At 42.4% G+C, this 27,993-nt stretch overlaps 1 protein-coding gene across 2 annotated transcripts; it reads left to right on the top strand.

Moving 5' to 3' along the window:
- The first annotated feature begins 811 nt into the window (after positions 1-811).
- spen (spen family transcriptional repressor) lies at positions 812-27,369 on the top strand. 2 transcript variants are annotated; one of them, XM_076092973.1, is made up of 15 exons: positions 812-1,282; positions 4,104-4,424; positions 10,727-11,341; positions 14,453-14,610; positions 14,802-15,002; positions 15,095-15,246; positions 15,367-15,492; positions 15,665-15,778; positions 15,861-15,974; positions 16,087-16,187; positions 16,302-24,129; positions 24,259-24,603; positions 24,711-24,905; positions 25,076-25,252; positions 25,365-27,369. In XM_076092973.1, the coding sequence occupies exons 1-15, from the start codon at positions 1,200-1,202 to the stop codon at positions 25,494-25,496; spliced, it is 10,662 nt and encodes a 3,553-aa protein (XP_075949088.1). In that variant the 5' UTR covers positions 812-1,199; the 3' UTR covers positions 25,497-27,369. The 2 variants fall into 2 exon arrangements, with proteins under 2 accessions (XP_075949088.1, XP_075949097.1); XM_076092982.1 differs by having other exon boundaries at positions 813-1,282; positions 25,094-25,252.
- Positions 27,370-27,993: the final 624 nt, after the last annotated feature.

Raw genomic sequence — 27,993 nt, 5'->3', positions numbered from 1 at the left:
ATCATGAGGCTGTTCCATAACCTCAGAGCAATAACTGAACTTTATACAGATCTTAACTCAACAGTATGTCACAGCACATTATCATACTGAAGCTCATCACAGCCTCAAATGTTGTAATCATTAACGTTCAGAATAACCCACAATTGGCTCTTAGTGTCCTGCAGGCTTAAGTTTCCAGTTTATATGTCGAAATGTTCAACACAACCTTTTCAGACTTTTTAAATGAAGGGGAGTCACCTCACCAAACCCTCATACTGCACGTCATTTACTTTTACTGATTTACAATGTTAACCTAAGTTCTGGAGACAAGTGGTGACTAATCTGTCGGTAGTCCATCTATCTATTTTTCAAACAGCATGTTCTGTACAGATTCACAGGAGGCTGGAGTCCATCCCAGCACCAAGTACATCCAGTAATTAATAATACTTAGTCAGGGATAAATGATTGGCATACCTCAATAAACTACCAGCCTAAACAGAGCAATGCCTGACTGCCTCCTCTGCTACTGTCTTTTTTTTTTTTTTTACCTGAGCCTATGACTCACCTGATAAATGTAGGGTGCTGATGTTGCTGTGCATTGATACAAGTATAAAATATATCTATTAACAAAACATTCTAAAAAAATATCTAAATCGTGTTCATTTAGTGTGTTACTGTATGCAAAGTGTAAAACATTGCCGTACAAAACTAGCACTGATGGGATCCTCCTGCAGAGTCAAAGCCTCTCAGATGTCAAAGCACCTTCATTCAACCAGGGGTTTTCTCACGCATGCGCATGGGCGGGAGACTATCTCATCAGGGAGGGGGAAAAAAAGAAGTTCACACACAAAGCCACGCCTGCGCGGTGTGCCTCTCATTACAAGCGAAGTTGCTGCATCTTTTTAGGAAGCTACATGCTTTCTTTCGACACCCAAAAGGTCGCATGGTGTCAGGGACGCGCCTAGTCACGGGAACAGTCCGGAGCGCGTTCACGAGGTGCAAGATCGCGCTTTAACAGTGAAGAGTATCTTAACAGCGTGTGGGGATCTAGCCTAATGGTTTACATTGGGTCACAACGACCAGTCAATGATTTGCGCCGAGTATTTTTTTGTTTTTGTTTCTTGTCCGGCGTTTTTATTTTGCAAAGCTTTTCTATTTTGCACGGGAAGAAACTGACATAGCCAACTCATCTGTATGATAGGGGAGCAGGAGCACACAGTATGGTCCGGGAAACCAGACATTTATGGGTGGGAAATTTACCCGAAAATGTGCGAGAAGAGAAAATCATTGAGCACTTCAAGCGGTGAGTGGAAACACTAATGAACGATGTGCTTGTGTGTGTGTGTGTGTGTGTGAATTTTGTAATTTAACGTGCATGGCCAGCATCTCCCTCTCTCTCTCTCTCTCTGTCACATTTTAGTGAAGTCGGGATGAAGCAGGAGGTTCCCCTTGTAGCAAAGTCCCATTCGGCAACCGCGCTGTCAGCTCCCCACAAGCACCAACGTTGTGCTGCGTTTCAGCTGAGATTAAAACCAAAACGGCTATAGCACGCGTCAACCGACCTGCTGGCGGACATATGTTTTTCTTTGACACGGGTACTAACTTGTAGGCTATAGTGATAACTTTACTTGTCATTTTCAATGCTATGCGGTTGTTCATTCGCCTCAGGTAACCGCTTGACTTTCCCCAGGAACCCATCTTTCACCTGGGTACCATCAAAATAAAATACATTGTTGTTGTTTCTACAACGCTAGCAGCACACAGTAAACAAACTTCAGGCGAGCTGCTAGCATCGTAACGAGCCATGCATTTCACAGTCTGCATCTTTGGCAGACAGCATGAAGTCTATCGCCGTGTGTGTGTGTGAGTGTGAGTGTAAACCGGGGAACCGGTGTTTTCACGCGATCCTCCGCGAGTTCGTCAGGTCAGCGCTTCCAACCAGACCTGTGCACAAAGTACAGCCAATTAGCACACTACGTACCTTCTGCTCAGCGTGCAGTGTAGCTGTTGCAAGAACCGGAATCTGTTTGTTTCTAAATGTGTCACAAGTCAGTGAAAGCTAAGAGGTGACGCGACATCCACGCTGCAAACATTGTTGCAAATTGGCTGCGATCGAACGCAGCCAATTTGGTGGTGGGGGTGGTCCGCGTTAACTCGTATGCAACATCGTAACGTTATAGTAGCTACTCGTGTTTACTTTGTGTGCGCGTATGAACACATAAATGGTTATCTTCGCTACATTATTATAGCGTTTGCCACCCACCACCCACCACCCACCACCACCACCACACACAGCTGCTGACTTGCACAGCCCGCAGCGTGATCTGATTTGAAAGAAAATCAGCCAACACATCGATATTTTAATTACGATATTCTGATCGAGCCCTACTTGTGCTTTTTGTATGGAACAGATAAAACCCATGCACCATTTATGGGCTTTCGGCTCTTTGTTGTCATCTCCGGAGGGAGAGAAAAATGTAAATATGATTTTGTGTGTGTGTGTGTGTGTGTGTGTGTGGGGGGGGGGGGGCTATCACGGTTGTCTGCGCGCCCTCGCCTCTCTCTTCCCGGCTGTCAAGGAAATAGCAGCCCGCCTCTCCGTCCATATGCGCCAGAGACCAGACCGCTAAAAAACACCAGTCTACCTATATGATCAACGTGTAGGCGTCGCCATATCGGGCGAAGGCTGCTAAATTACCAACAGAAATCACACATGTCTGTTTAAACGAAATTGTAACCACACTCTGTGTCATCCGTTTACGTATATATATATATATATATATATATATATATATATATATATATATATATATATACGTAAACGGATGATACCAAATTGTCCTTGCGCTCTCTTCGGTCTTGTTATTTACGGTAGAGGGATGCAGTGAGTGAACTGCAAACATGGTCAGTGATTCATGCAGCCTCGCACAATAATGGGCTACCTATATGCCGTTTTATTTATATAAGCCCATGCTATGATGTGCGTAGCGTTATGTTTTTTTGGGGGGATGGTGACTGGCAGCATGTTATTGCAATAGCGGATGGGGGGCGGCGGGGGAACTGAATCTGCGAGTCGCTTTCAGCACGCTGCCTCAGCTCCAGCGGTAACCCAGAGGTAGTCGGAGTGTGCAGGTGCATGACAGCCCAGTGTGTGATAGAAGTCATTGAAGATGGGGGACGGCAGAATGAGTAAGCAGTGTGAACAGCTTTTCTAAAATGGCGTCGGAGGCTGTTCAATGTTGGGAACTGGCATGCCAATAAATTTATGGGCACCCTACTGTCTGTCCGTCGGAGAATACAATTTCTTCGGTGGGGGGGGGGGGTCAACGCACAAAGATGATAGCAGGCTTTGTAACCCCAGACTGGGCTTGCACGTTTGATGTAATACACTTCCCATCAGTTTATATTAATAATAATAATTACAATAATAAAAACAGCAACAATAAAACAATATACCTTATTTTTGTATTTTTTGTTAAATTGGGGGCGAAAAAAAGGTGGAATAATGTTATAAATGTAGAATTGAACCAAAAGTACTTTGCTAATAATGCAACAGAAGAAGCTATATAGACATGCATAATGCATTTTGCATTTGAATTGAATTTTTTAAACCCACACAAAGCAAATCGGTAAATGTCACGTCTCTCCTTTTTGTTCAGCCCAAACCTCATCCGTGCGCTTTCCAGTAGCTATTATATTATGAGCACCCCCCCCCCCCCCCCCCCCTCCTCCTGGACAACATGCTAATGTCAGAGAATATATACATTTGCTAACGTGCAATGTGCCAGTTGCTGGGTTACTGTTGCCTTGAAAGAAAGTACCACGGAGCAGAACATAAGGGAAGCAAAGCGACCATACCCCCCACCCCCCCCCCCCCCACACACACACACACACACACACACACACACACACACACACACACACACACACACACTCTCTCTCTCTTTGACATAATTGAATTCAGTATAAAATAAAAAAAGAAGGTGTCATCGTTTAGGAAACTGCATAATTTTTGCTGTTAATTAAAACTGAGCACTGTTTAGAAATTCATAAACACTAAAACCCCATAATTGCAGTTCAAAAGCGAGTGATCACCTCCATTGTTTCCATTGTTTTCTCCTCAGATATGGACGTGTGGAGAGTGTCAAGGTCCTGCCCAAGCGGGGTTCAGAAGGTGGAGTCGCAGCCTTTGTGGATTTTGTGGACATTAAGAGTGCTCAGAAGGCTCATAATGCTATCAACAAGATGGGGGACAGAGACTTGCGCACTGATTACAATGAACCAGGCACAATTCCTACTGCAGCCAGAGGGCTGGACGATAGTCTGTCCTTAGGCTCTCGTGCCCGGGATGTATCAGGGTTCACAAGGGCGGCAGGGGGGACCGTGTATGGGCCCCCCGCGTCGCTCCACAGCAGAGATGGACGCTATGAACGCAGACTAGACGGGTAAGTGGACAAAGTTTCTCTGAAGACGGGGGGAAACCGTGGTTTCTTACACCTTACCGCCAAGCATCTTCCCACCATCTATTCATTTACTTGTTTGGGGTGGAGGTGGGGGGGCGTTCTCAGGTAGACCGGGATATATTCCATAAGCGATGAAAGCATGATTATACACAAGTGTATCCTTAAAGCAATAGTTTATTCTGTTGGGGATTATCATTGTGATCTTAAAACATCTCTGTTTGTGGAAAATATGATGCAAAGATTGGATTTCGTAAAATTTCCCAGGATTATTGGAGATTGCTGGGGGAGGGGCAGGGGGGGAAGAGAGAGAGTGGTCCAGCAGCCATCCCTGGGATTCCCCTAATCTGGAGTTACGCGCCCTGCTCGGTGGATTAATGTCACTCTTTTTCCTCATGTAACAAAACAACCAAGAGCACACATTATATGTAAAAAAAACAAAAAACAAAACACCATTGTTTGGATTAGTCTAATTTGGTTTTCGATTATCGTGCACACCTCACGGAGGTGTTCACTTCTCTTGCGGGCTGGAGTCACCTACACAGGATAACCTACACAGGATATTTATCCCTCTCTGTTGGATTAACGCTGGCCACACACCTTAAGGATAAGCTATCATGCTAAAGGTATGGGTTGCTTTCTTGGTTCTTTTGTTTTTTTTTGTTTTATTTGAGATCATATCTAAAATCAGGGCATTACAATTTGAGTGCTGGGAGACCTCTACTGGTGATCTCAACCAAGTACAGACAACATAAACAGTGAGCAAATTACATTTTTTTTTTTTTTTCTTGCCTCATTTTTGTGGAGATTATTTTTACCTTTTGACGACTGAGACTTCCAGATTTGATGAGGACCAACACGGACTAAGTTTGGATCGTACAATTCAAAGACGAACGCTGGAAATTAAGACTGAAAAGTAGCAGCTGGAGATAACCTACCTCACGTCTGTGGATTACCGGCTCCTTTCCTGAACGTGGAACTATAATTTAAACATGGATACAAACGCACACAGAATCGGTGAACAAAGCTGCACCAATGAACTGCATTTCCCATCGACTCGGCTTCGGTTTGGACAGCAAAGGAGACAGACAACAGACATGAACACCCATGAGCTTCAGAACTGGTATGAATGTTCTTCCACCCTGGGAATGAATACGGTGTTGCTACGAACAAGAATCTGGATTACCATTAAGAGACATGTTCTGTATTCTTAATCTGTCACGGGCAGATTTCCCTCCCTCTGCGAAAGGAATTTGACGACTTTACTACTGGGCACCGTGTGACCAACGTGGAACGCCCAGGACTTCACAAATTGAAGATGCAAGACTTCATTTTTTTCCATCACTTCCATCATTGCTGTTGGGGAATCAGTTGCGCTCTACTTTCTGAAGAGGGACTTATGGATATCGTGTATTAATTTCACCGGACTCATTTCCCCCCTGCGTTTGGATGGATATGTGGACTCAAATTGACATTTTCCAGCATACGAAACATCCTTCCCTGGATCTGTACAAGGCCAACTTTGTTTCATCGTTTTAATTAAAACGGACACTCGTCTAAGTACGAGAGGACCCTTGCCCTGAAGATGAGGATTACATTTTCTAATGTCAACGATTTAGCTTCATATTTTTTCCCTCTCCACTCAACATTTTTGCCCATTTTTTTCTGCTCACACAGTTCTATCTCCCTAGATTGTATTTGGAATAATAGGTCAAGTTACCACTCTCTCAAAAGGTTGGTATGTCCTGCCCTGTGTATTTTAGCTGTCCTCTCTAACCCCCTAGTTTGAACCCCTGTCTCTCTCCATTTCCCCCACTAACCGAAGTATCCGGCACATAGACTGCTACTCCTGCCTGTGTGTCTATATGCCGAAATCTTAACCTTACCTTGTATTGTTTTCCTTTTCTCTTCCTCTGACCTGACCCCCACCTTCAGCTCCTGTCCCCCCCGTCCTCCTCAGATAAATAGACCCAGATCCAGCTGTTATTCAAGGTTTAAAAAATAATATATATAGTATAATATAACACTGGGCTGTGGAAGATTGAATAGATTCAAAGATTTGTCACATACTTGTATTTACAAGCAAAAATTCCAAACATTTGCACAATTTCCTGCTTTTCTGTGTTGTATATTTTCTAATTAAATATGTCGAGTTGGAAGTCTGGGCTTGTGGTCGGACACAATTTTTTTTTAAATGTGGCTTTAGGCTCTGGGGTGGGAAAAACATGGACAAAAGCACTTTATATACGAAATGATTGATTGATTTAATTAAAAATAATAATCATGATATTCATCAATAATGATAATATTCATTAGTTCCAGCACCAGTATCTTTTGTTCCCGCCTCGCAGCTGCAGTTTTAAAATGTCCTCAGCTTCCTTTTCTCTGGGACAAGAGAAGAATATGGATGCGGTATAACCTGTCACAGGGTGCAGATTCAACACTTGATTCTTAAACTCCTGAGAAATATAACAAATTTAAGATTATTTTTTTGTAGAATTTCACTCTTATTCGTGAGTTGGCCACAGTCCTCATCAGGAAATATGCAGATGGAGAGATTACATCCACACAGAGTCCCTGACTGGAGTTTAACGTCTCCATGTAGGGTTGGCCAATAACACGATAAGTCCCGTGAGATGGTAGAAATTTCCCAACGGTCAGAGATTTCTCTCCATTTATACGGTGCTATCTGTGCCTTCTTTAATTTCTGATTGCATTGGACTGTTGAGGGGAACATTCCAAATCAATAAACAGGACTGATTCATGGCAGTGCTGTCTTCACAGGATGGTTGCTTCAGTTTGATGGATCACCTTAATTCGTAGTTTATTCACTGGATTAACCAAAATCCAGTTCTTCCAATTATTTGGTTATTTGATTAATAAACAATTTTTCCATTGAGTTTGCGATAATATATACTATATCACAAAATATATATATATATATATATATATATATATATATATCTATCTCAATATCATGATATAAAATTACATAAAGTGATAGAAGTCCAACCTAGGCTCTGTGGTTTGTGGTTTAGCCTCCAAGGACAACAGGGTGCTCCACAGCTGCACAGTTTAACTGTTTAACATTGAACTATGTATAAATAGTTTTGGAAATGTAGAATTGAATTGATATGCATGCATTGGCCCCCACACGAGTCTCCACATAAGATGCCTTTTTAGCATGCTGCTGGAATGCATCCATATAATTATGCTGTTCCCGTAATCCCAAAACAGTTGATGTGTTCAGCATGCAACAGAGCAGACTAATAATCAAACACTGATGGAAAATCTGCCAAAAAAAAAAGTCCAACTGAATTATTTTAAGCTCCATGAATAATGTAGAGCCTGTTTTGTGTAAAGTGAAATTGAAGGCTATCTATTGAGCAGTGAGCTTGCGCCACCAAATTAGCATTTTCGGGAGCATCTAGGGGTCAAGGTAATCCATCAATTTCACTGCAGACATCGTTATACCATAGATGTTATTCATGAATCCAGCAGACGGATGATTAAATCAAATGAGATGAAACAGAATTTGCCCCTGACCCGCTGTACTTTATGTATAGTGCAGTGAAATACAGACATAGTGCTAGCTCATCCAACCAATTTATCCTCAACATCCAGTAGACTATGTGCATCCCGTGCACTCTTTTGTTCTCGTGCCCCATGGCAAAGGCCTTTTTGTTGGAAAGACTTAATGAATGACTTCCATTTATGAGCTAATACATTGAAGTTGTTCTTTGTCTATAGGTTACATTTATGTTAATGTTTTACAGAGTATCCACACAACTTATTGTTAAATTATTGTCACTTACCCTAGTCGTTGGCAGTCGCTGTGGACTTATATGTTTGCACGGTTAAAACAAAAACCTAAATTGTGTATCCTTGAAAGGGTTAACCATTTTTTTTTTTTTTTTTTTTTTACAAAGGGTTCAGCACAGCGGATAAATTGCAGTCCATCAAAGTCCTCTCAAGGAAAGCCTGTGAATATGAGTAACACATTCTCAGTCAGTTGTAAAGGTCAGGTTGGGCATTTTAAGAAACTCATCTTATGGATCATTTACCAAAATGCCTTTCAGGACATGACAGGGCATCAGAGATGCAGAGGAAGACGCTTGTGCCATATTATCTTCAGAGAAATGGCAGCAGCCTCCTGTTAGCCCCTCATATAACCCACATTAAAGCTCAGACTGGGACCTGTTTCCTCATCAACTGGTCATCTCCCACACCATCCAAAACAATTTGTAGTATTTCTAGTGAAATATCTTTCAAATATCTTTCAAAGTCGTAGCACAAGAAAAACATAACGCAAGGAAGGCTATAAAATTGATTACAAATGTTTGCTTGAGATTGAAAACAAAAAGCATTGTGGCCTCATTTTCACCACCAAAGGCTGCTGCTGACTTCTCCTTAAGGAGATAAACGGTTTCAGAAGTTTCTTCATGTCTTTGATTTATGCTCACCGTTCTTTGTTGGCATAGACGGTTAAGCAGCATGCAACCCAGCAAGCAAAACATTTGCACAGATGGATCTATTCACAGACGTAATTAAAACATCTCTGATGGTCCAAATCAATCAAAGATCCAAAAGGTTTGGATGCCTTTATCAATAATCAGCAAGGGTAATGTGCAAATCCCATTTAGGGAATTGGCTTGATTACCTTCTTTCTCATCTGATATTATGAGCTTAATTTCTAGTTATGTTGTCTAGTTCTATAATACTTTATTCCTTTGTTTGAAGTTGGAAGTAGACATTGGCAGGACATATTGGGGATGGGAGAAGGAGGAAGTGAGGGTCTTTAAATGTTGCCCTCACTACCTTCTAGGACGTTGCAGTCACATAATGCACATATGGGCATTAAAACACTAGTCTAACAAGATGCTGTGCACGTCGGTTGGTTTTACCAACCATGTTTACATGAGTTAGATAATTATTTTCTACTTAGAAAGCTTTGATTTCTATGATTACATAGGAATAGAATATTAACAATTTATTCTTATAGTCACATAGTAAAAACACGACATCTGGAATTAGTATTTTTGTACGATTTGAAAGTAACTTTTTCAGATTGTTTATGTATATTTAAAATCTCAAATGTACTGCAGGGAAGGTTTTTACCATTTCGACAGTTGAGGTTGACCGTTAACATCCGGTGCCGTCTTGAATCTTAATATTTTTCCATCCTCTTGTTTGAAATGGACAAAAGAATAAATCATAGAGGGTTTGTAAGTGTTGTTGAATCAAACCACAAACCGCCCCGTGTTGGAACATCACGGCTAATTTGCTGATTATAATTTCATATGAATTCAAACAGTCGTAATTGCTGTCCTGTCCTGCTCATTACTGGGAGTTTGGTAATATGACTGCTGTAATGACACAGCAGTCGTATTACCAAATTAAATTCGTGATTGCTTTATTCAGAACGAGGATGTCCGGGTCTGAGCAGAATGTCCTTAATGGCACCTCTTTCTAATATGCGTCTTCGTAAAAGATGATTTGAAGACCTTTTTTTTCAGGAGAACAAGTGGTGTTAAATTGTGTAACATTATAACCAAAAGGCTCGTCATGAGTCTCATCCAAAAACCTTCAACAGAACCTCTCAGAGAAATGATCAAATGTCTCAGAAAGTGGCTTTTGTTATAGTTACAAGACCAGAATGACATAGCAATCTATAAAAGCAGGAATCTCTCATGTTATTTTTTTATTAAAAGAAATCTTTGTGCAAGTCGTATATCCTGCAATTATACTTTCAAATCTGCAGATTTCCATTCCTTTAAACACTGAATGCATGCCTTTTGCTAAAACAAATCTCTTCCGGCCATCCTATGCTTATTGTATTTTCATTATAGTGTGTGCAGTATATAGTTATATATCTCTTTGATGCTTGAACTGATAAACCATCGACTTGCATTCAAAGAAAAGCAGTTTCAAACAGTACAAATGTTGTGTGAACACCTCCAAGCTGATTCGTGAAAGACCCGACAGCCTCTTTGTGGCAGAAGGATCCGATACATTTCATCTCCGAGCCATATGCAGTTCAGACACGCTCGGTTGTCTCAACCAGTTCATCAATTGAATCCCCTTGTAGTTCAGTGTGTAGGCTGGAAAATATCTCTTTAGATGCTTAGAAACTTCCCTCCAAACACTTAAGTGCCCTGTCTTCCCATGTGTCTAATTAAGTAAAAACCCACCAGAGACACCTGATGATTCTGTTTGCCCAGTGTCTGATGCTAGCGGCTGTCTTGAATGTAACGGTAATGTGATGCTCTGTCTTCCCGGTTTGTTAGGACGGCCGAAAGTCGGGATCGGGCGTACGATCACAGTGCCTATGGACACCACGAGCGTCCCGGTAGCAGTTTTGAACGCCAGCGGCACTATGAAACAGACTATTACCGGGATGCAAGAGAGAGGACTGTAAGTACAGCCGGGAGCGGGTCCGGCACGGCCAGCGGAAGTGTTCCAGCGGTGTCGTCAGGAGTCAGTGGACCTATCGTCAGCGCTGTCGCTGGCAACGCGGGAACAGGAGGATCGGCAGGGGCCATGCCGGGAGGAAGCGGAGGATCTACATCCAGCGTGGTCGGCTTCTTCCGCTCCCACAGCAGGAGCCCTTGTCGCTTTGAGACGCCAGAGCCTCGCTACGAGTCTCGTACCAGGGAACCCTTTACTTTGGCCAGCGTGGTTCACAGGGACCTTTACAGGGAGGACAGGGGTCGGCGCGGGGAGCGGTCGTACCGCCACAGCCGTAGCCGGTCTCCGCACTCGACACACTCGCGAAATCCATCTCCTCAGAGACTGGCGAGTCAGGCTACCCGTCCTCCGCGCTCCCACAGTGGGTCAGGCTCCCACAGCCGCTCCTCCAGTTCAGACTCGGTCAGCAGTACCAGCAGCAGTACGAGTGGCAGGTGAGTGACGTCAAGGTTTCTACCCCTGTGCGTGGCTGTTGTTTACCTTTTTGTGCATCCCAGTCTTAAACAAGGTCTGGACAGAGCACAGAGTACTTTAAGAGAGAAATCTGCGCTCTGAATGCTGCTTCAAATGGTTGTAATTCTTCATTTCAAAGAATCTAACAGTACGTGTTCAAGTACAAATTCTAAAGAGGAGAAATACCGTCTATCTTTTTCTTTGCCCGAGTCTAGGTCACAGTGGTAGCAGGATGGGAAATAAGTTGTTGATGAGACTAAAGTAGGATTAATGTCTCACATTCACTGGTAGTATTAAGTGTCTTTACTTTTATACGACGATACAAACATTATGAAATATTTCATGGTATGATTTTAATTCAGCGTTCCCAGTTTTCCTCACATTTACCCAAAAACTTCCTTGCAAAGCAGGAAAATCATGAAAACAATGTCACTGGTATGCATTTTGTATCACTCGGCAAAATCAACATATCGTAGGCTGTCTGTGTCTTTCCTCAAACAAGGCCTGTACTAAGCATGGGCCCGGGGGGGTTTATCTTTGCTTCATCCCAATTTTTGAAAATAATTTTTCTTTGTCCAATCAACTAATCAAAAAATGACACATCGAAATGACATGTTGACTAATATCTGATCGGTTGGTTTGGCCCTATAAAATATAAAGATGCAGAGATCGGCAGTGCCGTGACGTACGGCCGCTTACCTTCATTAAACCACCTGAAAACACCAGGCTGCTACAGTATAACAATACCGGTTTTTTTACGCACATCAGACTGGTCCGTTATAACTTGATTTTCTGCTTTTTTTTTTAATAAGGGAGGCTCATCGTAGCTTTCTTTTTAGCTAAAGTAGCCTTAAGACACATTGCAGTGCAAACCCTGTTGTGTAGCATTAATTACTAAACTATGTGACCATGTCCGAGGTGAGATGCATAGCATTTATTGCTGAAATGGTGTGATTACGATATAATTATAGAAACGCAGTCACCAAATCATTGTCTTTATTTTTCTATCAGCGACTACCTGATGGAAAATAAAGCTCCATCTGTCTTTGTGGGGATGTGTGTTCATGTCGTGACGCTCTGAGGTAAAGCTTTCAGTTCTGCTGAGCTATCGTTGTCTCATTTCACTGTGATTGGCCAGTGGTGTGACTGGGAGAGAGGATTTAGGTGTGGAGTATTTCATCAGAGAAGGGAGAGGAGAGTATTCTGTACAGGTAAATGAAGTGGGTTTTTCTTGTTGTAATCTCTGTGTAATACCATCTTTTAGGACTCGATGCAATATCCCCAACACATGTATATCGGCTGTATTGAACACTGCAACAGAGTTGCAATCAAGCAAAGGCGTGCTTGTGCATTTTATTTCTACCACTGGTTAGCGGGGAGTATCAAGAACACTTTGTAGCTCAACTTCCCTCAATGCAGAGGCTGTGATTTCTAACATTAACCGTTTCAAGATATCATATCTCCTAAAACCATGTCACGTCTGTTTCCTCAGCAGACACTGGATACGTTTTTATTATTTTAAAATAGCTTACACAACAACATGGCCGAACTTCACGTTCATGGTTTACTGTTTTCCAGCATTTGAACTATGCTCCACCCAGCAGGGGACACATATTGCATAGAATTTCCAATTCAAAATTTGTGAACCTTTCAACCATTGTTATGTGTGCAAATTTCTTTATTCCCTTTTTGTATGAGTGAACTTTGTACTCGTGAATCTTTCAAATGACAAATCTGCTTTTACAAGGTTGTTGACTGAGTAATTGATTGCTGGTAGGAGTCAGAGCCTGGAAAACGACCTTTGCTGCATGTAACAGCTGTAATGACACACATTTTGGGTTGTTAGGATTCAATCTGAATGCGTTTATTACCGCTGTACTTTGGATTAAGTTGAGCTCTACATGACAGACATGTAGAGCTCAACTTAATTTTGTTATGCCAGTGGATCTGGCCTCAGCTGAATTACCATGTTCAATTCAAAACAGAGCTATTTTTGTTTTGCTACATTTGTTCATATTTGTGTCCAGGTTCTTTTGAATGTAATGCTATTTATTAGTTGATTTGGGTTCTTGTTGAGTAGTAAAAAAGGCTGGGATAATCAAATTCAAGTGAGATCTGCAGTTTGAGAAACATAAGCGTGTCTTTCAATGGGATTTACTCCACTACATGAATGCACTTCACCCCCTCGCTCCAGTTGTTTATTTTCTGGATAACCGCATCACCGTTGGACACAAAAAGCAGAGTCGACAGCTCCGAGTGGCGGGTAGCGACACATGTGGTTTCACGAGGTAGTGCTCTGTGGGGAATTTCAGGAGACGGCTGGTATATTTTTTTCGTGTGTGCGTGTGCGTGTGCGTGTGTGTGTGATGCCCCCCCCCCACCCCTCCTCCGTGAGATCCAGTTGGAACTGGAAATTTCTGGCCAGTGCTGGCTGCCTGCCCACTCCCACAGGCCAGCCTCCGTCAGCAGCACTTCCGGGAGTGTCTGAGCACAGGAGGAGAAAGTGAGAGGGAAACAAACAGCAGAGGGCTTTGAAAGCCGAGACAGGCATGGGAACTGTTCGAGTAAAAAGGTGCCCAAGGCAGCCATGAATTTGACACTGACGTGCAAATCCATCTTTTTATACTGATAACCAGATGATGATGATAAATTGGGGAGAAAGAAGGTGTTTTTCTCCTCTTCAGCTGAGATTTTGAACAGTAGAAAGACGCATTCACAGTGCATTGCATGAGCTATTATGCAAATGCATCACTATATATATTACATTTTGAAACGTGTGCATACTATTGCCTGTTCAATACTATATATAATCTAATCCTCCTTCCTTTACCTCGGATTGAACAAAACAAACACATTTCGTCACCTTTTGAGTCACAAAAATGACATTTTAACTGCTGTTCTTGCTGCAAAAGGATTAATCTGTATACAGTATAAATATTATAGCAATTTATGATTTTATTGAGGTAAAAATATCAATAACTTCAACATATATAAATATCAATAGTAAGGCAAAGACAACAACCAGTTACAGAAACTGACAGACTGTGAAGCTTGCAACAACATCTTAAGTCCATGTTTCTCTTTTGCTACAGTGATTCCAGCAGTAGTTCAAGTGATGACTCCCCGGCACGTTCAGTGCAATCTGCTGCTGTTCCAGCACCCTCAGCACTTCCTTTATCCTCCCTCGACAAGGATGAACCACGTAAAAGCTTTGGTATCAAGGTCCAAAATCTTCCTGTGCGCTCTACAGGTTAGTCATAAGGTGCTCCTACGGTGCGCAACTACAAATAGCTTTTTCATGCAGAAATAATAGTGATTTGTATTTGTGTTTATCTCTCAAATATTGACACCTTTTTATGAAAAATCAATACTTTAGTATTTAATAACATGTTACTTTTTCAACAAACATTCTTAATAAAACATTTGATTGGTTTACTACAGATACGAGCCTGAAGGATGGTTTGTTCCATGAATTTAAGAAACATGGAAAAGTCACATCTGTACAAATCCACGGCGCTTTAGAGGAGCGCTACGGGCTTGTCTTTTTCCGCCAGCAAGAGGACCAAGAGAAAGCACTCGGAGCATCAAAGGGGAAGCTTTTTTTCGGCATGCAAATTGAGGTCACCGTCTGGAATGGTCCCGGTAAGTTCTGATCTTTTAACTATATATTGCAGCAACAAACATAAAACGTCAAAACGCACCAGGTTCGAATGGGCACTTGCTGTATTTTTCAGAGACTGAAAGTGAGAACGAGTTTCGGCCCTTGGACGAGAGGATAGATGAGTTTCATCCAAAGGCCACACGGACATTATTTATTGGAAACCTGGAGAAGTCCACCGCTTACCATGACCTGCTTAACATCTTTCAACGCTTTGGAGAAATAGTGGTAGGTTAATGCTGTGAAGTAGTTGGGAATATCTCCATATAGGCAGTGGTTACCATGCTGCATAGTTTGAGATGACCATGCTTAATGAAAGCCTCTTTCTTTTTTCATTATTGTGCAAAGGACATTGACATTAAGAAGGTGAATGGAGCCCCACAGTATGCCTTTCTACAATACTGCGACATTGCCAGTGTCTGTAAGGCTATAAAGAAGATGGATGGAGAGTACCTTGGTAACAATAGATTGAAGGTGAGATTTATCGCGTTAATTTAATTTTACATTTTGCCTTAACTACCACATTATTGTCTTTCCCAACCATACTAGTATTATTTATGAGCATGATTTATGTAAACTGTTCTTTAAGTTTTTGGATGTTGGATCAAATATTTGCAATCTTTTCATTTTATCCTTCCTTTTTCAGCTGGGCTTTGGAAAGAGTATGCCTACTACGTGTGTTTGGTTGGATGGATTGGCTTCAAACACAACTGAGCAGTTTCTTACTCGTCATTTCTGCCGCTATGGACATGTTGTCAAGGTAAGTCTGTTTTTTACCCTTACAGTTGCCCATTGTTCACTTTCTGGCAACATGGGACTCTATTTTCCTCTGTTTTGCGCAGGTTGTATTTGACAGAATGAAAGGAATGGCCCTTATCCTGTACAACAACATTGAATATGCACAAGCTGCTGTCAAAGACACAAAGGGATGGAAAATTGGGGGCAGTAAAATCAAGGTAAGTGGGGAAAAAAACCGTTGCTCTCAAATTTTGCTCTGTAATGTTTTTGTGTTCTGAATGCCTGACATCTTGTGAAATGCAACTTACTCTTGTTTTTTTTTTCCTCCAGGTGGACTTTGCCAATCAGGAAAGTCAGATGGCGTTCTATCGTTCAATGCAGGCATCTGGGCAGGACATTCGAGACTTTTATGACATTCTCTCTGAAAGAAGGTTTGTGTAGTTTCCATAAGGAATAATAATTTTGCCTTAATACTATCTAGTGTTAAACATTATGGATGCCAAAGTTTGAGGAAATTATATCTTGGTTTTTGGGTTTATTTCTAGGGATGATCGACGACCTCAATATGAGTTTCAAGCAGAAAGACAGTATTACGAAAATGTACGAACACCAGGAACATTTACTGAAGATCCACGTCGCAAATACCCTGCCAGAAGTCGGGAGTTCTATACAGAATGGGACCCATATCAGGGAGATTACTATGATCCACAATACTTTGAAGACCCCCGTGAATATCGAGAATACAGAGCTGACCCTTATGAGCAGGACATTCGCAAATACAGCTATTTGCAACGAGAACGTGAACGAGAGAGGGAGCGCTTTGAAACGGATCGTGGACGTGATCACGGGCGGAGGACCATTGAGCGTAGCCAAAGCCCGTCTCACGTTGCCTCTCGTCGTCCTGCCAGCCCTACCGCATCTCCTTCGCTCTCTGAGAGGATACCAAGTGATTCGGATCGTCGTATTTGTTGCCGATCTTCTGAAAGAAGTGGTAGCTGCAGTTCAATCTCCCCACCCAGATTTGAAAAACTTGAAAAGGCACGCACTGAAAGGTATAATAAAACCGACAAACTTGAGATAGATCGAGTCTTTGAAGTTGAAAGAGGGAATTTGGTTGAAAAAGAGAAGCGGGCCGGACGTAAAGATCGAGGGGACAAAGACAAAAGTGAGAAGCAGAGGCTTAAGAAGCTAAAAGTTGCGTCACCCATTATCCAAGCATGTGAGACGGAACCTGAACTTGAACGAGATGCTAGCCCTGAGTCAGTCCTTCGAAGTAAAAGCAGTAAAATTCCAAAGGAAGGCTCGAGCAAAGGAAGGTTAGATCTTCTGCCTTGTGTTGTGCAATTAACACGTGTTAAAGAAAAAGAAGGAAAATTGATTGGTCAATCTGTCCAAGAAAAACCAATACCGAGGGGTGGGAGTGACAGTCCTAGATTGGCATCACCTTCAGCTGACCAAAGGAGTCCTCCATTCTGCTCAGAACCATCAAAAACTGATATCTCTAAGCATGTAAAGGTGCCCAGAGACAAAAATATGCACAGTTTAGTGGAGGTTATTGACAAGGATGCTAAAGTCAAATCCAAAAAACATGGGAAATCTGATATGGGATTTGACAGTTGTATTTCTGTAGATATTGACCGTCTGGCTGCAAGGAAAAGGCGTTTTGAAGACTCTGGGAAAACTGATAAACAGAAGAGAACTAGCGAGGAGGATGTTGGTAAAGCTGGACTTCACAAACCATGGAACAATGCTAAAGAGACAGACTTGGATAAAAATCTTTTGATAAAAGGGGTGCATAAAAAGGAGCACCACAAGGATAAATGTGTCCGAATGGTTTCAGTTAGCAGTCCTAAAGATGGACGAGACTGTGAAATCAACTCTGTAGGCTTTTCTCTGGAGCAGCAGTCACGGCTAGGGGAGCTGCCTGAAGATTCTACAGATCAGTTGGACTCTCCCTACCTTAAAATGGATTTTGCAGGATCAAAAAGTGAAAACAGCTCCAGTCTCACAAAGATGTTAGATGATGACAGCTTTAATTTGGATGAATTAAAAGAACAAAAACAGGTTTTGTCTGAAAACGAACAAGGGAGAGGGAAATGCAGGGACTCAAATGACGGAGATGAACACAATGTGCACATTGAGCAAAACATTTGCACCAAACAAATTGAACAGAGTAGATGGCTCCGACCTAACCTTGGCAATCCTGATAAATTAGTCAAGTTTGAAAACCCAGCAAGTATTGAGACTCATGACTTCGGAAAGGATTATATCATGCATGATGTTCCAAAATCAATTCAGGATATGGTCAATGATGAATGGTCTTCCAGTAAAAGAAAGAAAGTAGAGAATTTTGGCTTTGAAATAGTGACTGCAAAAAGACAGCACAACTTTCCAAGTTCCCAAAAGTTGAATGAAGACATTTATCAGAGTATAACATCCTCAATAGGACATGGTCACTTTTGTGCAAATGAGGAAGATGACACTGCCCAGATTTCTGTGTCAGTTATAAACAAAGACAGAAAATCTCCAACAACAGATGAGAAATTTTCACACACGGAGTCATTGAAAAACAGTTTGGGACTGACACATTTTCACTCTTCTGACACTGAGCTCCCAAAGCTTAAGACAACCTTGCTTGGCTGTGATGAGGAATTGATGCACTGCTGGGAAAGAAGGATAAAGTCTGATTCACTTAGAATGGATATGACTTTCCCCAGTGATATTGCAAAACGTGAAACCATCCACAAACGCCTTGGCCAAGATTTGGAACCTGGAGAAGTGCAGTCTGATTCAGATGAGGACGGAGAAAACAAACGCATCTCTCCCAAGTCCAATAGTTCCTTGTCTTTTATCCTTAATGAACGTGATGAGAGGATGACGGACCTGAAGCTTTCAGGCTCATTGGAAAAGAATAAGTTTTATTCTTTTGCATTAGACAAAACTATAACTCCTGATACCAAAGCACTTCTTGAAAGAGCTAAGACACTGTATTCCTCCAGGGAAGATAATTGGTCCTTTCTCCCCTCACGTTTTCCAATCTCCCACAGCTGTTCAGATAAGGACAAGGTAGAGCTAGCACCTCGACCTATTCCTTCTTGGTATATGAAAAAAAAAAAGATTCGTACTGACTCTGTTGAAAAGCTGCATGATAAAAAGGAGGAACTTAAGCCACAGGACCAAGAACGACAAGACCTGTTTGCCTCTCGCTTCCTGCACAGCTCAATCTTTGAACAGGACTCCCGCCGTTTGCAGCATCTGGAACGTAAAGACCAAGATTCAGAAACTGGAGTTGGTAGGCCGTTTGCTAAGCCAGGTGCTACTGAGGCACAGCCTGAATCTGGAGTGGGTGACATGCCACAAGAGCCCATAGTGCTTTTCCATAGTCGGTTTTTGGAGCTTCAACAACAAAAGGACAAAGACCATTCTCCACCTGATTCTGAGAATGATTCGATAGTAGTAGAGATTAAAAGGGATGAAGGGCAGAATAGTGATAATGTGCTGTCTGATAAGGAATCTGAGCCAGTATTGAAGGTTGATCACAAATCAGCTAGCCCCCCATTAACCATGTTAGTTTCTCCATTTGCTTTTTTCCCGAAAGAAATGTCTTCACCAGAAAAGAAAGAATTTTTAACTCCATCCTCAGATCAACCTGTTTCATTTGTCAAAGAAGAAAAGGAAGAGCCATTTTCTGAGGTATCTCCATCGCATTCTTTTCCTATGGAAGACTTCAAACCAGGTGCTCCTAAGCTCACCATAACCTCTCCAGTTGTGCTTTTGGGGCCAGAAAATGAAATGGAAACAAAAGCAGAGTTGATGGAACCCAAAACAAAAATTGGAGATCGTTTGGCAGTGGAACATAATCCTCTTGTGGAAGATAAGCCCCCCATTCCTGGTGCTTCCCTAAGGGGTTTAGAGAGGGAGACTGCAGAATTCACTTACTCTGACTATCCAAAGATTGAAGAAAAAATGGTAATTATTAAGACAGAACCTAAAATAGAAAATCAGGAAACAAAACACTCTGAGGAATCTCAGACAACTGAGACAGATAGTGAGGCATGTATGCCAGAGCTAGAGGCTGAAATAAAACCATTACCAAATCGCAGACAACCCAAGAGTAAAAGGGCAAAACCACTGTCAGTATTGCGTACTTCCCAACCTTCTCAAATTGTTGCCACTGAGAAACCTGCAACACGAAAGAGTGAACGGATTGACAGAGAAAAACTCAAAAGGGCCTCATCTCCTCGGGCAGAAGTACCAAAAGTGTCTGAGTCCAAAGCCACATCCAAGTCACCAATCCATGCATCAGATTCAGAGCAGAACCTTGAGTCTAGTTTGATCCATGGCAGAACACGCCGCAGGAATGTAAGATCAGTCTATGCCACACTACATGAAGACGACCAAGCTGGTAAAGAGGTGGTTGAGTCAGCACGCACCATGCGCAAACGTGTTGCCGATAAAGAACCAATACAGCAAGATGTTCCAATTCCACATACCAATACAAGGCGAGGACGCCCACCTAAAAGAGGTGTCAAACGAGGTGACAATGCATCGCCAGTTAAGGGGGATCAGCAGAAAATGATGGAAGAAGGCACAGAGGTCAAAGACACCTCCACTACTGTAGAGGTTGTGAAAGCCTCTGAGGGATGGCGTTCACCCCGCACCCAGAAAGTGCAACAAACGCAACTGACATCACCTGCTCCAGTTACCAAGAAAGGAGGTAGAATAGACGAACAGTCTGGTACCATTACAGTGCTAGCTGAACAAGCTGATCTGGCAAGTCTTGATGAGTCTGAACTTAATCCTAAAGCTGATTCTGAATTGTTTGTGAAGTTATCAGAAAAGGTGGAAAACGAAAGCTCACAAGTGCACAGAAAGGAAAAAGAGTTAAAAGATTCTGGTGGAAGGAAATCTACTGATGGGGATATTGAAAAGGTAGACACCACCTCCTCTGAGAGTAGACAACAGCCTGAAAAGAATATTAAAATGAAAACACCAAGGCTGAAAAGAAATACCAAGCAGGTCACTGAAGATAAATCGCACAGCTTAAAAAATCTAGAGATCCGTGTAAGCGTTGATGATGTAAAAGGTTTACTACGTTCAGGGGATGATGAGCTTGATTCATTTGAAGTGCCCACCATTACACAAACCAAGATAGTAGTAAAAGAGAATGAGGAAACAAAGATCATAGACTTTCCAAAAGAATCAAAAGAACTTGACACACAGGATGAAGAAGACACCCTATCCGAGCCTGAACTCCCTTCTGATCCGGCAGCTCTCTTAGCGCGGCAGATGGAACTAGAGCAGGCAGTTGAAAATATTGCCAAACTTACTGTTGATCAACTTCCTCGACCATTTAAGGAACCACCTTCAGAGCAACCTACCACATTGCCTCCTGTCATAGTGGAGCCAGAAGCTGAGGTTGAGGAGAAGCGAGCTAATCCTGCAAGTGAAACTGAACTTGCAGCCGCTATTGATTCCATTACAGCTGAAGAAACATGTGCAGATGCAGAAAGTTTCACAGCTCCTCCTACTTACACTGGTCTTATCCCTACCCCAGAATCATTGACATCTTCCTCCTCCAATGAGATTATGGATCCGGAAACACACATGGTGATCAACAATATTCTTGCTGCAGACTCAGATGATGGTCCTGTGACACCCACCCCAAAGGGGCTAATGGCAGAGTCTAAGGCAGCTGAGCATGCCCCTCTACTTGAAACACCCAAGAAAACAGGCCGAGTTAGAGCCAAAACCCTGAAGAAGTCGAGAAGTCGCAAAGGTGCAGCTAATAAGAAAGGGGATACTTCTGAAGAGGTTTCACAACCAGAGCCCTCCCCATTCAAGTTACCAGAGTCTATCCCAGAAGACCCAGAAACCAACAATTCAAAAGCAGCCACTGTTACAGCTGGGGCTACTGCAGCAGCTTCTGTGGTCACTGCCGTTGCAACTTGTAGACGTGATGTTACAAGTGCTATAACTGTAGACACGCCCAAAGAGGCAGAACAGCCTGAAGTTGAACAGCCTGTACCCAAAGAATCTGCCTTTCATTCAGGCACAAGCAACATATCAAGTAGTAAAAAGCGTCCCCAAGCAGAGGAGCCATCTACCCCTACTCTTGCCCCTGCCCGCCCAAAACCTGTATCTCACTTCAGTGTACCCCTGCTGCGGCCTGCCAAAATTCCACTTTCGCCAGACTGGCCTCCTAGAACTGAAGAAAGTAGAATCTGTGTTGCTCCTTCGTGTCAAGTTACAGTGGTAACTCCTTCTCCACCAGCATCAATTGCACTTGCAACCCCTTCAACAAATCCCCCAATGCCTCCTGATACAAAGGCCTCGGATATTGACCCTAGTTCTAGTACCTTAAGAAAAATCCTAATGGAACCTAAATATGTTTCTGCTTCAAACAGCAATTCTATACCTACCACTATGGTGACCTCTGTACTGTCGGATCCTTCACTGATGTCAGAGAATGAAAATCCCTCTGATATTTTGGGTTCAAGACAGTTACACCCTGAAGAGAGAGCACCTTTACCTCCCCAGCCCATACACCACAAACCCTTTCCACTGACAGAGTCCCAACAGAACTGTGGAGAGAAGATCCAGCATACAGTTATTTCTCCTGCTACCTCAGTAATAAGTCGAATTCCAATGCCTTATGATACAGAGGAAACTCCACGAATTTCTCTAAGCAACCGCAGCATTGGCCTGTCTATTCCCAAGCAAAAATTTAGATCAAACTCTAATGAGAATAATCGCTACCATGGCATGGATATTGTAGAAGATGCGACTAGAGCGCGCTCTGTTGTTGAGACCACTCCCTACAGTACAGGCACCAGTTCTGGCCTAAGGGTCAATACATCAGAGGGTGTTGTTGTTTTGAGTTATTCTGGTCATAAAACCGATGGACCTCATAGGATGAGAGCCAAAATTAGTCAAATCCCTCAAGCGAGTGCTGGTGATATAGAATTTCAGCAATCTGTCTCCAAATCTTCAATAAAGCAAGACCCACTCATCACATCATCCCAGTCCCCTACCCCAAAAGTAACCCCAACTTCCACATCTTATGGGCACACTGGGGTTCTCTTGACAGGCCATTCTTATAACTCTCAACCTGTCATATCCAGTATGAAGCAGGAGGGTATTGGGTGTGACAAATCTGATGCCCCGTATCACACAGCGTCCCAGGGTGGCGTTGTAAAGATGTACCAACAGCCAGTTAGTTCTCCTCAAGTCTTGATGTACAACCAAGCTGTGATTCAGCAGCAGCATGGCAAGAGAGGACTGGGGTCTGAACCTCTACCCAAAAAGATGGACATTGGGAAAGCTGTTCAGCAGTCTAACCTTAGCCCAGTCATGAGTCCACACCACCCATCACTATCTGGAACCCGCATGAGCCCCAGCCCTAGCATACCAACTGATCGGTCAGCTCTACACCTAAAGCAAGAACCCCATTCCCCACGAACAGCCGTTCACTCCCCTTCACACTTTGTCAAAGCCTGTCCCCCAAGCAGTTCTCCTCGAGGCACTTCTGTCGTTCTAGGTCACGGCATACCACCAATTTCCACATATCATTCTAGTATGCATCACCCGCACCTGGAACAGTCCTCCGTTATAATTCAACCTCACAGTGTCACTCAGGCAATGGCTCATGAAGCCAGAATGAACACCTCACCAATGTCTGCGATAACTTATGGCAGGCGAGGTGACTCCCTGTCTTCTTCCCACCCAGGGCCTCCACAGCGCTCAAACACGCCTCAGCCTAATGTCATCCGAGATTTGGTACTGCAGTCCCATTCAAGTCCCAAGGGTTCAGTAGCGGGTAGTGGTGGCAGCAGTGTAAGTGAAGAAGACCCCAGACACTTTAACCAAGCCCTTAGTAGACCGTCTGTGCCCCAGCTCCAATCAGATGTAATGATGATTCACAGTGATCACCGAGGACTCCACCCAAGTATACGCATGGACCAGTACAGAGACATGCACCAGCGCATCCTCATGCACCAGCAACTGGGAGAGCAGGTCGCTGTTGAGGCAAGACAGTCACGCACCTCAGAGACTGGAACGTCTTCAAGCAACATCTCTGGGCCTTCAAAGAGTCCTATAGTGGGAAAGACCATTGACCTTTCTGCAAAAGAATCTCTCAAACAACTAGAAGGAAAGATGATACATCCCCCCTGCAATGAAAGTAGAATCAGGGGAGTCCATGCATCTTCTCCTGTCCTGGTGTCTCCTCACTCACATGGGGTTCAGCTGATGCATCCAGGAGGTGCGGGCTCCTTTCCAGTATATCGTGACATGCGAGGCTTTCCGTCCCAGTTTCCAGGACATCCTTCATCGGGACACAACCTGGCTAACCAAGGCATTACATCTTCACAGGTCACTTGATATGCTTATTTACATTTTGCAAATATTTCAGCATTTTATAATAATTTTATTTCATAGATCATATTCATATGCACTTACAAAATATGCATTACTCTTTTTATTTGGTATGTCCCCAATCAGGTTCTCCCGGAGCCTGAGCTGGGTCACAGGGGTAAAATGTCTCAGTCACATGTGGGAGGAAGTGGTTCCAAACCTGAGAGTTCCCATCTCCGCCTTGCTACCTCTACGGACCTCTCGCACATTTCCCGAATATCGCGGGATTCAGTTTCCCCCTCATACCAGTCTCCCATGACGTCCCCTATGAGTCTTACTCATAAGCCAGATCTATCTCTACAGAAAGGCCCTACAGCCTTCCTGCCAACACCTATGCCAGCAGTACCCCCATCAAGTTCTCTAAACCTACGGCCTGATGCTAACTTGGAACATTCGGGACATCGTTCCGTTGACATGGTGCAGCTTATGACGGTAGGAAGACAGATTGACCAGCAATGTCATCATATATGGAATATGTTTTCAAGACTATACCAAAGAGGAAATAGGTTTAAAACCCATTTTCTGTTTTTGTTGTACAGAAATATCCTATTGTATGGCAAGGCCTGTTGGCACTGAAGAACGACCAGGCTGCCGTCCAGTTGCACTTTGTTTCTGGCAACACCATCTTGGCCCAGCGCTCCCTGCCGCCCACAGAGGGAGGTCCTCTACTACGTATTGTCCAGAGGATGAGGCTTGAGGCTTCCCAGTTGGACAGTGTGGCACGCAGAATGACTGTGAGTATTTTTAGTTTTTACTCCCTCTGAAATGTTGGGTGCTAAATTTTGGATGAATTTATTTAACAAGATTGATTAAATAGAGATGTATTGCAAATTCATGGATTTTCCGCCAATAACCTGATTAACACCCTGTGGGATGTGCTTTTATGTTTACATTTATGAAAAAGGCTTATCATTCATGGCAGGTGGACAATGACTACTGTTTGCTACTGGCTCTACCCTGTGGTCGAGACCAAGAAGATGTCCTTGGGCAAACTCAAGCCTTGAAAAGTGGCTTCATCACCTACCTGCAAGCCAAACAGGCAGCTGGCATTATCAATGTGCCCAACCCTGGCTCTAATCAGGTCTGTAGTCATTGAAACTTTTTCTACTTTACCTCTCTTTTTAAATTGTGCCTGTGTTTCAAACTCCTCAAGGTCATGTCTCATCTTGTTATTTTCATTTTTTGATTCGCAGCCAGCTTATGTGGTGCAGATTTTCCCGCCGTGCGAATTCTCGGAGAGCCACCTTTCGCGCCTCGCTCCGGACCTTCTCAACAGCATCTCCAGCATTTCCCCTCACCTCATGATTGTCATTGCCTCTGTTTAATTACCTTCATTTTTGCTGAACAAAGCCAACACCAGCCCCTTTGGAATTGTCCAGTTTTGTAAACTGGAATTGCCTCATATTTTTATGAGTTTGACTTTAAATCGAATTTAATTTAGCATGCACTCACCAATTCTCCACCAAGTCCTTAAGTCCCTCAATGACATCGAATTCCAAAAACTATACCTCTACAGAGAAGGATCTGAAGGGTCGAACAGGATTTTCGATGATCATTTCTGGTTTATCATTTCATTTTTGCCATTTTTGGAGGTGTTTTGCAGCCTTTCCTAATTCATAGCACCTATAAAGCTATGGATTGAGGCCTTCCTGTGGGATATTTTTTACCTTCATAAAAGTGATTGTGATAATTTTTTTAAAGACAAACAATATGGGAAGTCATTGCACTATGTTAAGGAAAAAATTGTGAACTCTGTACAGATTTGAGTATAAAAGGATACATGTTATGGAATTACTCTAGTGATCTTCCATGCTTGTGCAAGATGAAAGAAAATCATTGCCTGGAAAATGATCAAGGATCATTTCAGCCTGATCAATCATTCTGCTTTTGCTCCTTCACCATCAGCCAACTTCTACACCATTTCCGGACTCGACTCTCCATCCCGAAGTGTTCCCTACCCCAGGAACTCGAGAGGGGACGTTTAGAGTTGTACAGTTGCACTCAATGCCTCAACAGGGGACTATATAAAGAATATTTTATTTGTTTATTTTTGTTTGCATCTTCTTTAAGCCTAAGGGTATTGTGGACAATTGTGAAACTGTACATATTATAAATATTTAAAGACTGAAGCAATGTGGAGAGACCAAGTGAATTATTTTACAAGACTGATCATCAAATGTTTCATTTTGTTTTCTTTCTATTTTTTTCCCTTTGGGCAGGGGCAAGAATGGGAATGGTGGGAAGGATCTGTACATGATCCAGTAGTGATATTCAAGAAAAAATATTTTTAAAAATTGATTCTGTGCCAAAATGTCTTTTGCAAACGCTCTGCACACGCAATGTATCTAAAACAAAAATTGATCAGAACCTATTTTCATATGTGACTTTGTATTTTGCCACTCTGACGGCAGACTTGATTCCTTTTTTTTGGTATTGTTCATCAACCAACTCTGTTATTACAGTGCTTTTACATTATGAAGGAACCATTGTATTGTAGGGGTTGCATTTCTGTTCTATTCCTGTTCTCCTTCTCCCTGATATGGTCCTTTACTGCCCCCTCCTGTCTGAAAATCATCCTCTCACATATTAAGAACTGAATCCCGAGGTCATATAAGCCATGACTTCATAACAGATGTGCTATAGCATGCTTTATTTTCAAATCTTAAAGGGTAAACAGAAATCATAAGTAAAGAATGTGACTTAAACTTGATATCATGCCGCTATTGGATGTGTTGATCATCTGTTTCCATCCCTCCCTTAACTGTTGAGCCAAGCTGTAAATACTAATGTCCTTAATCTGTGCTCTTGTGTATTTTTCCCCCTTCATAATTGTCTGTCTTCAGGGCCTTTATGTTTGTTTTGTGCAACAAAACAAAGCAGTCTGAAAGAGATGGGAGATGAGGTGAAACCGATGCTGAAAGTAAAACCGTGCTTGTCAGTTTTGTGTTGTAAATATTTCTATGACTGCAAGCTGAATACTCATGGTTATGTTGAAGGCACTTATAATTTTTGATAAACAAATGAGATGAAAATACAAAAAAAAAAAAAACTTAAAACGGTGATTAGTATGAAAACTGTCTTTTGATCAATCTTCATTTTGAGTGTATTTTGCTGTTCCTCCATGAGGACATTTTAAACTGTAAAATAAATGGTTGTTTAACTTACTTATGAAGATCATTAAATGGTCTGTCACTCTTGGTTTGTGTTTTTGTGACTTGAAACTGAAGTTATCTTGAAGCACTGACTGGTAAAGAAAGATTTATCCAGAATCTTGATTGTGGTTAGATTGTCTGAGAAAGAAGACTTGCATTGCTGTAATCTCAAATCTTAAAGTTAATCTGTTCATTGTCTGCAAGCCTCAAGTTTTGCAACAGTTTAAATAAAAAAAAGAAATATCATTGCTCATCAGAATCAGTGCTGCAGTCCATTCGGCAGGCAGAAGATGTCAGTATTTGCCTAACTACATCGCTGCGACACAAGTCAATTGTCATTTCAATTCACCGTGAAAATGATTTGTTCTTTGAAATGTGGGCTCTGCCTTCATCTTGATACGACTGCTTATTCCCTGGAGCTCAGTATCTTCAAATGTGATCGTGTCAAAGGTAAATGTGCACCCTTTGAAGCAAAGAACCTTTCCTTAGACTTTAAAAATAACTACGCAGGTAAAACGATAGTCTTTGATTGACTTTGTCGACTTTGTTATTTTTTTTGCATTCAGCAAGACATTGTTTTAATTCTGGTCTGCTACAGGGGGAGTTGTGGAGGATCTTTTATGGCTAAACATGTCTGTCTTGGTCAGAGAATACCCTACTTAAAGTATTA

This window comes from Anarhichas minor, unplaced genomic scaffold (assembly GCF_050575085.1).
Source record: "Anarhichas minor isolate MPS153535 unplaced genomic scaffold, ASM5057508v1 ptg000003l, whole genome shotgun sequence".
In the NCBI taxonomy this organism is placed as follows: Eukaryota; Metazoa; Chordata; class Actinopteri; order Perciformes; family Anarhichadidae; genus Anarhichas; species Anarhichas minor.
This window is presented reverse-complemented; position numbering and strand designations above follow the sequence as displayed.

Excerpts from the sequence above, each read along its gene's own strand:
- spen (XM_076092973.1), top strand. The coding sequence starts at position 1,200 with ATGGTCCGGGAAACCAGACATTTATGGGTGGGAAATTTACCCGAAAAT. Across the intron at positions 4,425-10,726 it reads TATGAACGCAGACTAGACGG|GACGGCCGAAAGTCGGGATC; the intron begins GTAAGTGGACAA and ends CCGGTTTGTTAG. Across the intron at positions 15,493-15,664 it reads TTGGTAACAATAGATTGAAG|CTGGGCTTTGGAAAGAGTAT; the intron begins GTGAGATTTATC and ends TTCCTTTTTCAG.